Source organism: Aspergillus flavus, chromosome 4 (assembly GCF_009017415.1).
Source record: "Aspergillus flavus chromosome 4, complete sequence".
Taxonomy (NCBI): Eukaryota; Fungi; Ascomycota; class Eurotiomycetes; order Eurotiales; family Aspergillaceae; genus Aspergillus; species Aspergillus flavus.
Genome location: NC_092405.1, coordinates 4,600,525 through 4,613,617, shown reverse-complemented (window position 1 = coordinate 4,613,617; position 13,093 = coordinate 4,600,525). Strand labels below are relative to the sequence as shown.

Here is a 13,093-nt window from a genome sequence, read left to right as displayed (position 1 = left end):
CTCCAATCGCTAGGCATTCATGCCTTGCAGACTCTGGATATGATATATTGAGAGTATCATCGCTATGACCGATCGATCCTTGTCTTTATAAAACACGTAAGCTTTATATCAAGAGCTTATATATATATTCAGAAACTATTATTGTCTCAACATAACCATAGAATTAATCACAGCACAGCTCAAGTATACTGCAGAACTCGATATCTTGAATTAGGTAGCTTGCAAGGAGGTTAGGCTGTGCGAAAGTCACGGATATCTAGGGAAGTTTAATCGTAAAGAAGCTTGAAATCTGCCAAGGACCCTCTACTGGACCTCGAATCAAAAATGTGGAGACGCTGCTGCTCTTCCTTTTCACATTGTAAAGCACCGCCGCGTTATTACTAGATATATGTTTAGTAACATACTTAAGTATTATTACCTATTTACTATCAAGTTATACATAAATATACTTCCGCCAAGAGCGGCTATATAATACTCCCTATTATTATTACCGGCACTATTAGGATACTTATCCACAGCTTCGGGACCAGCGCCATTAGCTACTACGCACCGTTTATACATTTTGCCTCGATCATAATAGCAGTTACCGCGGGTCTCAACCACCAAAATCATCACCAGCTTTACAGAACTTATTATATATACTGTCTTCTCTGGCCTTGCCTACGGTATCGGCATCTCCGGACCGTAGAATGCTGCCCAAACAGTGTTATCTGTGGAGGATATACTGCTTAGTATATCTATTATACTTTTCGCCCAGTCTTTTGGTCCAGCTATTGGGATCGCAATCATATAGGTCCTATTTTTAAATCAGCTCTTAATATATCTCAGCGATCTCGTGTCAGACCTGAATAGAGCAAATATTGAGAACAGTGGCCTAACCAAAATCGTGATAATTATGCCAGCTGCCAAGGCTCGAGAAGTTCTCATGACGATAGATAAAAACCTAATCAGACATGGTATCTGGTTGTTGGACTTGCAGGTTACAGCTGAGCTGGCACCGTTCTAGAGGTTCTCTATGGTATGATACTGAATTTGTCAAGGACAGGTTCGATATGTAATGTGTTGAGGTCTCGGAGATAGAAGATGCCATTGTTCATGATTTGCATGATAGCAATATGGTCATTCTATCAACCACATTGTAGCCTATTGTGGGCAAGCCGCAATCAGGGGGATTTCAACAGCGACCAGGCAACAGTAATGTCACATATGCTCAGTGACGCAATGTTCAACAAGTTTTGAGGAGACCAATTGACCTTACAAAGGGTGACCTTGCTCGTATGCCGAGGTCTCTTTGGTCTCTTTGACATCGGAATGAATCAAAAAGCTGCATGCTCTCGGGATTCCCTTGCACCGGTAATGTATCAAAGCAGCACGGACATGTTTCAGTCGAATAGGTCCGAGGGAAACGTGGAGCCTGTCGCCAAACGTGCCGCAGAGACATTGCTCTATTTGTGCCTCAAGTCCTCGTAGAGAGAGAGCAAAACGAGTATCTTGCTTTGCGCCGCATTATGGGGAAGGTGCACGGAACGTTCGGCGGCGGGACGCAAAAATGCCACCGAGACGACTTCCACGAGCATGTGCGATATGATGACATCTAGAGAATGGGTGGACTTATGTTGGGCCAGGATGCGTATATTATACTTACTAGAGATGTCGTTGAAGCTAAAGCAATTGAGATGAAGTGTGGTGAAGATGTAATGGAACTGCTTCTGAACTAAGAGCAGAACATCCCCATCACTTAACCAGAGCTGGTCGCCGGCTCTTCTGGGTCTGACGTGGAGTGAAGTGAGCTGGGAGGTCTGGATTGTTGATTAGGATAAATCTTAATGTTCCTATTCCTAGTAGCTGCTAAGACTGGCTAAGTCATAAATCTTGGTGTTTCTTCAGTTTCTTTTGCTCTGTCTCTTCAGGAGTCCTTCACTGGGTGTTGGTGATGACTTCAAGTCGCTGGACGTCTATTATACTTGGGAGTAGTGACTGTTTGCGGACTCGGACTTTTTGGTTGCTCGTCATCTAGTGAATCATTACTCCATGTTTCTTGTATTCTGTCTGGGTGTGGGCCCCTTGAAGCCCATAAATATCATCCTCTTCCATCTAGTTTGGCTTTTCTTCTGCCAACAACCTATTTCGACAACCTTTGACCTTTTGCCCACAGCATCATTTTTCCATCTCAAAGCCAACTAAGTCGTTTAACGTGTGTTCCTGACTGCATTAGTCACCTCTGTCGCTTTGGACGAGGTATGGTGCTAACACAGGTGCTTCTAGTGTATCCACTACCACTACGTCTTCTCACATCACTTTGTCTGCTCCTGGTTCAACACACTGCAAGGCGAAATATATTCTCCACATCTTCTCGACGAAACGCGGGACAGCGTCCGAAGTAAAGGCCAGACTGAGTGAGATCTATTCCGATTAGTATAGCAGCAATGGCTTGGCTCCAATCGGCGCTTACGATTAACAAATAGGTTCACATCAAAGGTCCAAGAGCCGTTTCTATTAAAATCATTCTGAGTTTCTCCAACACCATATAATGGAGAAGAATGACATTGATTAGAATTTTCATGGCAAGGAACGGTGCCGGGAGGTGGAAGCTCCGTTGGGGATATATTTTCAGGAACTTTGCAGAATGTAGTATCACCATCAAGGGAGATGCCTTTCTCCTTGAGATAGCCCTCTACGTCATATGAACCAAACCACTCCCCATCAAGACCATGACCAGCTAAAAGGCCATAAGCACTGTGGACCGATTGCAGCTCTGGTGACTGATGTGCCAATGCAGTAATAAGTTTGTTCATAGGCACTGAATTAAGGGGAAGGATAGGTCTCCCTCCTTGATCTCTTCGGGGACAATAGTTCCCGCTCCTCCTAGCAGGAAGAAGGGCATGTCCCACATCTCTGGGGCTTTCCCTAAGCCAGCTTCAAGAAGCCCTTGCACCCATTGGACTATTGAATCTCGATCTGAGAAAATCAATGGGAGCCTGAATACTCTCCTCACATTGTCGGGATCAGTAGTCGGATCTACCAGCAAGTCGTACCCATTTTTCAAACAAGCTCGATGCAGTCGGCGTTCAAAAGAAATCTCCCGGAAGTAGGCCATAGAAGGGGAAAGTAGATATGCAGGGCTGACAAGAAGAGGAAAAGTTCCGTGACCATCATTGCATGGCATTGAGTTCGAAGCGACAACCATTGGTGATGAATTGGATGGATCATGTCCAGATGATAATCGAGACGGTTGATAGGTTTGTTCGCGAATTGCCATCTGAAGGGGCGAACTCGGACGGGCTAACCGTCGGCTTCTATTATTCCTTCGTTGTATCACGTTCGTTCGATGCGTTTCCATCTGTTCGCAAGGCACCTCCAAGATCCCCACTCATCCCCGAAGCTCCAGAAATTGCAAGAAATTGTTCGCGGATCTCTTGTGGATTTCCTCGTAAGGTCGTATCAGAGCATAGTAGGTTGGATGTTTCCACTTCGTTATGGTAGGCTTGGAACGTTCGATCTAGTCCCTCAATGGTTCTCTGTAGGACTTCAATCTGATTTCTCAGGGAAAGAGCGGTTGTCTCCTTGCGCTAGCGATATGCTTGCTGTACCCTTCGCAGTTGTCTCCTTCGGTGCTATCATTCTTTTAGTATCTCGGCACCGGTGTATATGTAATACTCTAATGGAGATTAAGTCTACCTCAGAAACGGGCAACCGGTTGGTGTGCTTGTTGGGAGTATGGCTTGTGGACGAGCCACTTGTTAACACGGTAGTATTCTTCCTGGATCTTCCCATATTTCCTTGAGCAGCGAAACCAATGGTTCCAAGTCGTTCGTTGCCAAGAACCCCTACCTTAACTCACCAACTAAGTAACTGATTTATGCACTGAAGCAATTTGTCAGCATCATTTGAGGTAGCTGTTTGGGAGAGGTACTCGGCCCGAGCCCGAACCTGACCTGCGGAGCACTCTCGGTTCCTTAAAAGTATATGCGACAGAAATCTGTCTCATTAAATATAGTATTTAAGGCAACGGGCTATACAGAGGAGGCTACAGCTTCTTAGGCTCATCACTCTTTTTGAAGACTTCAAAGTATGCCGTGTTCAATACAGCCCTACGATTGCCTAGCATCTCACATATATATATAGCAATAACTATCCACGACTGTCCCCGACCGTTGTTACGAAACACCACCGGGAGGTAGAAGCTCAGCAACTGAAGTTGAATTTTTCTACTACTAGCCACCGACGGCAGTCAGGTGAGCTACAGGCATGTGACATGACCGCCTAGTTGGGATGATTCTTCTCGTATTCAGCCAAAACACGACCAGCCATGACCTCGATAGCTTCGTCCATCTTCTGCATTTGTCTTGCAGTGGGTTCCAAAACGACGAAGTCATCAGGAATGTATAGCTTGCCCGAGTCATTCGGCGAATCTGTTTGGATCTGTAGTTCTTTAGCCTTGTAAGATCATGTGCGGTTCTGTAGGGACATACTGGCGTAGCTTGGTTGTAACGATCGTACACCTCCTTATAACTTTCGGCATTGTCGTCTTGGAACCCCCTTTCATAGACCTCGTCGATTTCAAGGTCCTCAATCTGCCAAGTTTGTCAGGTCTGGATGCTAATAGTGGAGTGATTTAAGACGTACGGGCTGCCCAGGCTCCCACTCTTGGAGTGCGGAGAATGAAATATTCTTGCCAATGTCATTATTGGTCAACTCGAATGCGTGTTCCTGTAGCCAACTGTAAGCAGCCACCAAACACAGTCTTGGAATGTCGCAGCCACTGACATGAATCTGCTTCTTCGCTTCCGTTTCGTCGTCGACTTCCAGACGGAGCGCGTCCGTGTACGCCATTTTGAAGAATTGCGATTTCGACACTGGATTTCCCGAGAGATATTCCCACTTGATCCGGATCCTCTCCCTGAAATTCTTTGCGTCTAGCTAACTCGCCTGTTAGCAGATTACATGGCCAGCAAGGGTTGCAGAATGGTGGTGCGACCTCACCACAGCAGCCTTCTTGATCAAAATCAACCGTCCCTTCCACCTCCGAAACGACCAAGGCTCCTCGATGGATGCGAATACCCTAACACTCGCATATGCAGTGGCCGCGAACCAATAACAGTGCCTCCCCGTCAGCACATTGTAGTCACCGCCCTCGTTAGTAGTATTCCTGAGAGTTTGAGCAAGATTAACGACGTTCAAAGAACCCGAGTTGAACTTGAGAGACCAAAGTGGTAACGGAAGGTTGCCGCCGCCGCTACTACTACTGCTGCTACTGCTTTTGCTGCCACTGCTACTGCTGCCACTGCCATGGCTGCTGGGGCTCAGAGACGACTTCGACGAACCCCATCGGCTAATGATAACCTGGTCCTGCCCCGTCTGGCGCTCGGCGATGAGTCGAGTACGTTCCTTAGTATCAGTTCGTTCGATAATGGCTTGGAGGTACTCGTGCACGACCGACTAACGGAGGTTTTTGATGTGTGTAACCGATCTGACCACACAATCCTTGTAGGTCTGGGGGGACTTAGAGAGGTAGGAATACCAATTCCATGTGTTGATTGTCTCTTCCCTCTTTGTGAAAAGATATGGGATGTCCGCCATGTTAGCAGAGTTCAATGGACTGCCAGTTGGGAAGAAACTTTATGAAAGAATAATCTGTAAGTGGATATAATGCTCTGAAGCCAGACAGGATATGGGTCTTTACATATTGTAAAAAGGAATAAGTGAGATGGCACTCTTGATCTTAGGCCCTGTAGTGCCAATATGACCAGTCTATACAACTCAAGCGTCCATACCGTCACGGCCACACTTTCGCACTAGCCGTTCTGCAAATCCCTCAGTCAGTTCCCAATCGTGAGCTTTTCTCTCCAGTGCCCCTTTCCTAGACTCCTCCTTGGAGTCTCACAAGTCTCGGTAGAGACTGCTACGGGAGTGCCGAGCGCTACACGACCTGTAGATCCCATTGGCCTATGCCATACCCACTCTTGTCTGTAATGAGGGGCGCAGCTGAAATGCTGCAGCAAGGATAGCACCCCTCATTGATGCGAGATTACTACCATGCGAGTTGGTGTAGTCATGGTCTCCAACCCCTCATAGTGGATGGCCAGGCAATCTACTGACCGAAGTGGAGAACAGTGTGGCGTGCTTCGAGAGCGCTGAAAGTTGCATTGCATACGCAATCCAGACTATTCGCGTTACTCGCGGAATATGCCTCAGCTACGACACCCATCCTACTCCGGGGAAGATAGTCATTTATGCATTGTACTGTATGTAGGCTGAGAGAATGAATAAACGACGCTCCCCAGAGCTGCATGGAGGCATGAAAAGCGCCCTAAAAAACATGCCTTACACCATGAATGGCCAGCATCCTGTCGCTTGGGGCAGTGTAGATCATCCGGGGTATTCCAGCAATGCCAGGCAAAAGGAGTCTGGTTCGCTTGTAGACGAGGGTACGTTGGCGCCAATGTTGTCGTCTACCTCGATGCTCGCGATTGCGGGTAAGCCAGATAGGATCAATATCATCACTATCATCGCTTTAAACCCTGTGCAGAAACTATCGGAGTATACAGGGACCTCATTTCGGCCGAATGCAATGTCCAATTACATGTAATTAACAGCTGCATGGATGCTCTTCGATGTCGCCCGACGACACTTGGGTAAGCAATATTGGGCTGGCGATAGCGCACCACCGAACTATTAAGGTCATGTGCATGCCTCGGATTTGAATTCCGCTGGGTGCGGGGAATTGGCGATCCATGCAGATCATAATCCAAGGATAGCTGAATCATTATGTTTCTGAAATCCTCTGTGAGCCCTCATTCTCCTAGGGACTACATGGTGGGTGCTAATGAGTGGAAGCGGGTTGTCCCACTTCGTAGATGATTCTTTCCATGGATGGACCACACCACATCTCAGGTATTTATGTATAGATATATCGGTATCACTGATATTTTATCATACATGATTACGTAGAAGCGAATAGCTATTTTAAACCACGAAGATCTACTCTCTCTCTCTCTTATTCCAGAACTTTCAAACTAGACAGTAACATATACCTAGCAACGGCAAAAATATATATACTACATCGAAAACTCTCTTCAAACCGAGGCCTCAGCCCACTAGAATGTTCTATGATACTAGCCCGTCTTTTATATCTATGTTTTAGTATGGATTGGGTGATGATCTTGGTAGAAAGAATTAAGAAAGCTAGCTAAATTGATTCCCCATATCGAGGGTTGACTGTACCGTCGACCAACCAACAGGCAAGGATACAAAATGTCAATCATACGCTAAAGCTGATACTAGATACCTAATAAATATTCTCAATATATTACAAGCAGTTTCAAAGATTGAACAGTCCACTTCTCTGTTTTCCGCGAGGATACACGACCAAAGCCGAAAAGAACAAACCCACCGTGATTCCCAGGGCGGTTTGGACCATACTGAGGCCCAGACCGTACAGTGATTGTTGCACGGCCGTGTTGGAGGTGGACGCTTTGGAGACCGTATTATTTTTAACCGACTCAGCGTAGGCCAACCCCGACATGATCGATCCGCTCGTCGCCAGACCCGACGAGACCAAGGTGAACATGCCCGGTACAATGGCCGCCGCCGCATGCCCATGCCACAGGCGCGAATACAAGTTGGCCAGCAGCCCAATGGCAAACGCAGAAATCGTACTGGCTAGTCTACTATCCAAGGCCTGGCTGAAGTAGTTCGCTACGTACCCGCTCACACCCAGGAATACCGTGACGGGGAGCTGCTTCCACCTCGCCTGATTCAGCACCGCGGCGACGGCACAGTAGATCGCGACGAAGACAAAGTGTTGAATGTATTCGTTACCATAGATCGAGAGACTCTCGGAGGGGCATGAGGACTCTGTGGTGGCATTGCTGTCGAGAAGACCGTAGATCGTGATGCCCACCGTGATGCCGTATCCCAAAAAGAGAGAATAGATGATCGTATAAACTAATCGGATCGAGCCAGCCACGATCTGATGGGACTGCAACTCGAGACTGCTGCACAGAACGGAAAACCCAGGCAGGATCAGCGCAATGGAGGACTGGGTCAGAGCGGAAAAACAGAACACCGGTTCTCCCCCAACTCGGATGCTGCCAAATGCACGGGCCAGAAAGGACATTAAGATCGCGACGCTGACCTCGAAGACATTGGAATAGACGGGTGACGCCGGGGCCAGCACGTTCTGCATGAACCCGAGAAGGCAGCCGAGGACAAAGATAATCGGCATATCGATGGGCCGTGCGTCAAAGGCCCAGGGCCCGACGGCGACACTGGCTAACCCGGACAGGAAGATCAAGCTCCATGCGCTATGGTAGCGACTTTTACGCTCCATGAGCTGGTTGAGTTCGCTGATGGCCTCTTCAACGCTGATTCGGTCATGGACTACGTTTTTATAGATGTTGTGCGTGCGTGCTAGACGTCCCAATTCTAACCCCGGCACTACCGAAATCATGTGGACTTCTGCGGTCCTGGTGAGCGGGTCGTCGAAGGAGACGATCATGCATCCCGGCAAGTACATGAACTGGCCCTGGATCTCCAGCACGTTAGCTGTCATCCGCATATACTCTTCTAATCGATGGGTGGGGGCGCCGTATTTCATCATTGCGCGGCACAGCTGCATGATGTATCGTTGGCGAGTCAGGATGGCCGCGATGTGTTTGGTCAATCGAATCTGTTTCATGGGTCGTTTGCCCTTGGACCGATCTCCCTCCTCATCCTCATACCACTTTTGCTTGCGACGCTTCTTATTATTGGAGCCCGATGGGGAAGGTTCGTCTTGGGATGCGACCGTGGATATGCTAGTTTGACTAACATTTCGACGATGACCCTGATCCATTTGATGCTGCAGAAGGTAGGAAAAGACACCGCGATTGACATCACGCTCGTCCGGCACGTCGGCATCCCCTGGAAGCTTCCCACCGACGCCCAATTTCCGGACTAGAAAGCGAGCTTCCGAGACCAAAGTATTCTGCAGCTTCGACTGGTATGAGTCCCGGGGGACTCGCCCTTCCGGCATCATGTCGAGCAAGCGTACATCCTCCGTCGCCCCGTACTGTTCGGGATGACCGGCTGCATCAAGAGCATCTCCCCCATCTGTTGGACGACCGAGACGAGCGGCGAGTCGTGCTCCAGATTCGCGAAGGGCACGGAAAGGATTCGCTAAGGAATTCAGGAAGGACGGCGGAGAAGAACGGCGGGGACGGGGGATATTATCGCCGTCACCTAGGTCACTACTGGAGTGAGATGCGTGATGGTAGCTAGCGGCAGCACCAGGAGCGGTTGCATGATAACGATCGTTCGACTCATAGGGTTGCGACATTGTGTCCAGCGGCTGCCACCATGATCCGAGGGTTAAAACCGGGCCGAGGCGTCAAAGTTATGTCGGGAGATGAGGGGAGGGAAAATTCACCGTCACGAGGCCTTCCACATTCTTCTCGCAGGAAGGTATTTGAAGGATTTAGGGGACAAAGGAGAAAGTGTCCGTAAGTGGCATAGGAAAATTGAGAAAGAAACCATCGTGGACGTGACGTCGGCTTATTCGGGACGAACGAAGTGTTTCAGCCATTGCGCAGTTTTCCTGAGTCTGGGGGAAGAATCCGGCCCAGTGGGTAACGTTCGGTTGCAAGACATGTGGAGCAGAGAGTACGAACGACTGGTGCATAGCAGCCGAAGACAGGAAGCTTGTCTGCTTGGATTTTTTTCCTTCACATTTGGGTGGTCGAGGACTTTTGTTGACACTACGGATGTGGAGTAATTTTTAGTAACAACCGAGAAATAAATTACGTGATCGCCCGCGTAATCCCCGCGGCTGTCGTGCATTTTCCCATTGGTGGCTCAGCCGACCGGAACCATGTCAAGCGCCAGGAACGAACCATTTAATGAACATTTTTAATGTAGAGCCGATTCAAGCCTCATACTGCTTATACCGCCGTCCACTACTCAAACTTTCCCCCACGCCACAATAGGAGATAACCTGCCGGAGATATTACATTCGCCATGGGTTGACGCAGAACCAGGGCAATCCCCGGACTCTGGCGTCTTGTCTTGGGATATCTTCCAGCCTCGCAGAAGTAATGTGCATAAAGATGCGCCGATATACATGAAGCCGGTAAACAGTTGCGTGCGTAAAAACTCATCCTCCCCGGACGTGCGAAGTTCAAGGCCGATCGCTTCTCCAACTGTCAAAGTCATTAGAGCCGGAGTCCAGTCAAGACATGCAAGAGATATGATGAATGAAGTGAAGTATCAAACGGGGAACGTACAGGTCGCAGGAACCGAGCAGATAAGCCACATAATAGTTAAGAACGACTGAAGGTCATCTAGTCCGACAACCTCTGCCCCGAGTGGCCCAACAGCCTGGAGTTTCAAAAGTCGTGGACATCAGCAATCTGCGCCGCAGTGAGGTCAAGATCGACTTACCGTCCAGAACGTCCCAAAGAGGATCCCTGCGAACAAAGCAAAGCAAAGGATTGCCGAATATGTTTTGGCGAACACCCAGAGCAGTAAACAGAGCAACCCGCTGGTGAACGTGGCAAACGTGGTCATATTGATCCGTCCCACAACGTCACTGAAATAGCCCACCGCAGGTCGACCAAGAATCTGGCCGACATTCATCACGGCGGTTACGATCGATCCTTGACTGGCGGACAACCCGATAGATCGAGAATAGGTAGCAAGCGAGTACCAGATGACCATGAATCCCATGACACTGAAAAAGCTCCAGCCGATAAACAGCCAGGTTTCGTATCTCTTGCAGAGACTGAGGCGAAAAGTTGCCTTTTTTCTTTCTGACCGGGGTTTCTCCATACGATCCCGCAAGAGGAGCACGCATATGGTGTTAACCACAAATTGGATAATCGCCAGAATCCGATATGACCAACCACTGCCGAACCGGTCTAGCATCGCGTGAGTTGCTAGCGAGTATATCAATCCTCCAGTACCGGTCCCTGCCGTGGTAATCCCTGCGGCCAAGCTTCGCTTCTTGCTGAACCATTGTGGAATAATAAACGTGGTCGATAGATACTGCAAGCCGAGACCCCATCCAAAGCAGACGCCCTGGCTCAAGTAGAGTTGCCAAACCCTGGTACTCCAGGACGCTCCCAGGAGGGCCGCAGTCTCAAAGAGCACACCGAGAGCCATAGTTGCTCTAAGACCAAAACGACGATGAATCATGGTAATCAAGGGCGATATAACGAGCGCCTGCGATGCGGATAGTCCGCCAATCAGCGCGAAGTCAAGGCTGGTACCACCAGGGATTCTAGAATTTGAAATGAAGTCTTCCAAGAAGACACCATAGCTCTGGGAAGGTTAGTTTGCAGTTACCAGATAAAAAGGACACGCCACCCTACTGATAAAATTCCCCAATGGTGGGCATTATTCCAGAATACAGCTAGGACAATAATCCAGCCGTAGCCTCCATCAACCGCATTTGACTGACTCATGTTGCAACCTGATGCTACTCAGGCTTAGGAGAGCGAATGGTTGAGAATCGCAGATAGCCACACTGTCATTAACGAATTTAGGGACTTGGATGGCGGTTCGTAGATGAGCAGCCCAATGGGAAAAAGTGGATGTGAAACAAGAAATAAGTAAAAAAAGAATTAAAAGAATTAAAAGAGGACTACTAATATACCCACAGTGCATTACCAAGCATGTTCTGATTTCTCCCTTGTTAAGGGGACTTGTCAAGCATGTCAAAGCAAAGAAAACTCGATAAAGTGACCGCTACGCAATAGCCCTCTGATGAGAAATCCCAGGAGAAGGCAGCAGAAGGCAATACCTGCTAGTCTACACTGAATAATCACTAACATGAAATTCGTAAAGCTCAATGGTCGCCGGTGGGTGTAATGATGAATTTGATTATGTCTCACAATTGTTATAAATTCTTCGCAAGTTACTAATATTCCGGTGGGAGTGACGACTAGGAGAACACTATTGACCGAGATATAGGTTTCTCTTTGCGAGAGTTTGAATATTTAAGAACCTCAGTTACCATGTTTCAGGTCTCATCAACATTCTTCATTTGACTGCAACTTCAAGCTACTTCTGAGGATCACTCAAAATGGCATCTTCATTCAAGAGCGTTGTTAGCATCACGCACGTCACCACCGCAACCGCTATCATAAACATCGACGGCATCAACTTCCTCACTGATCCGGTGTTCTGCCCGGCCGGATCGCAATATATCTACGATGGCTGGGCAAAGGCTCCCAACCTCAAGGATTATGGATTTGAAGGCCGCCCGCCCAGTGGCGTCCTCCGAAGCACCGAGGGCCCGGCATTGCAACTCCACGACCTCCCCCCGATCGATGCGGTACTGCTAAGCCATGAGGACCATGTGGATAACTTGGATCCCTTGGGCCGCCAACTCCTGGACGGTCGCAAGGTCTTCACTACTCCCGACGGAGCGCATAATCTACAGCCCCGACCAGGAGTAGTCGGTCTTCGCCCGTGGGAAACTGTCTCCGCCACGATTGGAGGCAAGGAGTTTCGCATTACTGGAACCCCATGCAAGCACTTCCCAGGAGGCGAGGTGACTGGATTCATTTTAGAAACGGAATCCTTTGGTTTCAACGCGGCTGGCCTCCCCAACGTGGTGTACTTCTCCGGAGACACCGTGTATATCGACGAATTCGAGAAGATCAAGGAAAAGTGGAACATATCGGTCGCGGTTCTCAACCTTGGAAACGCACTTTTCTCTCATCCGAACGGCATCATCCAAATTACGTTTGACGGAAAGCAAGCAGCTCATTTCATGCGTGTGACTGGTGCCGAGATCATGGTGCCGATCCATTTCGAGTCCTGGGAGCATTTCACCGAGCACCGGGACGACCTCCTCCGTGTGTTTGAGAAGGAAGGGGTGGCTAACCTTGTCCGCTGGCTCACCCCAGGTGTGGAAGCCCGGATTATCTAGTCTCACCACTCCTCGTCTCTGTTAGTGACAGGAAATGTGGCCATATCAGTGGCGTGTGTTATTTCCTGTACTGTTTGATATTGTGTATTCGTATATAGACGAAACGTAAATGCATTCTTGCTTAAAGATGGAATGAATATTGATTCTCTACACTTCCTCGCAAGGACAAATCCCCATTGA

At 48.6% G+C, this 13,093-nt stretch overlaps 6 protein-coding genes across 6 annotated transcripts; 2 read left to right on the top strand and 4 right to left on the bottom strand.

Annotated features, from left to right (window-relative positions):
• Positions 1-2,379: 2,379 nt before the first annotated feature.
• F9C07_1603245 (uncharacterized protein) lies at positions 2,380-3,434 on the bottom strand. Its single transcript, XM_071508244.1, has 2 exons — positions 2,453-3,434; positions 2,380-2,403 (listed from the first exon to the last, which is right to left on the bottom strand). The coding sequence occupies exon 1, from the start codon at positions 3,338-3,340 to the stop codon at positions 2,792-2,794; it is 549 nt and encodes a 182-aa protein (XP_071366750.1). The 5' UTR covers positions 3,341-3,434; the 3' UTR covers positions 2,380-2,403; positions 2,453-2,791.
• A 584-nt stretch (positions 3,435-4,018) lies between these two features.
• F9C07_2257803 (uncharacterized protein) lies at positions 4,019-5,580 on the bottom strand (the record flags this gene model as incomplete). Its single annotated transcript, XM_071510130.1, has 6 exons — positions 4,019-4,422; positions 4,473-4,574; positions 4,627-4,710; positions 4,768-4,920; positions 4,984-5,439; positions 5,476-5,580. The coding sequence occupies 6 exons, from the start codon at positions 5,578-5,580 to the stop codon at positions 4,264-4,266; spliced, it is 1,059 nt and encodes a 352-aa protein (XP_071366749.1). The 3' UTR covers positions 4,019-4,263.
• Positions 5,581-6,319: 739 nt separating this feature from the next.
• F9C07_10183 (uncharacterized protein) lies at positions 6,320-6,679 on the top strand (the record flags this gene model as incomplete). The annotated part of the gene is made up of 2 exons (XM_071507362.1): positions 6,320-6,476; positions 6,597-6,679. The coding sequence occupies 2 exons, from the start codon at positions 6,320-6,322 to the stop codon at positions 6,677-6,679; spliced, it is 240 nt and encodes a 79-aa protein (XP_071366748.1).
• Positions 6,680-7,321: 642 nt separating this feature from the next.
• Positions 7,322-9,319, bottom strand: F9C07_10184 (putative pheromone-regulated membrane protein; the record flags this gene model as incomplete). The annotated part of the gene is made up of 1 exon (XM_041286150.1): positions 7,322-9,319. One exon carries the CDS (start codon positions 9,317-9,319, stop codon positions 7,322-7,324), a length of 1,998 nt encoding a protein of 665 aa, XP_041146952.1.
• Positions 9,320-9,939: 620 nt separating this feature from the next.
• On the bottom strand, positions 9,940-11,441 carry F9C07_10185 (putative MFS transporter; the record flags this gene model as incomplete). Its single annotated transcript, XM_041292498.1, has 4 exons — positions 9,940-10,178; positions 10,263-10,356; positions 10,420-11,298; positions 11,349-11,441. The coding sequence occupies 4 exons, from the start codon at positions 11,439-11,441 to the stop codon at positions 9,940-9,942; spliced, it is 1,305 nt and encodes a 434-aa protein (XP_041146951.1).
• A 620-nt stretch (positions 11,442-12,061) lies between these two features.
• F9C07_10186 (beta-lactamase superfamily domain-containing protein) lies at positions 12,062-12,913 on the top strand (the record flags this gene model as incomplete). The annotated part of the gene is made up of 1 exon (XM_041286159.1): positions 12,062-12,913. One exon carries the CDS (start codon positions 12,062-12,064, stop codon positions 12,911-12,913), a length of 852 nt encoding a protein of 283 aa, XP_041146950.1.
• Between the last annotated feature and the right edge of the window lie 180 nt (positions 12,914-13,093).

Bases quoted from the DNA above. Each gene is read 5' to 3' on its own strand.
- F9C07_1603245 (XM_071508244.1), bottom strand. From the start codon at position 3,340: ATGGAAACGCATCGAACGAACGTGATACAACGAAGGAATAATAGAAGC.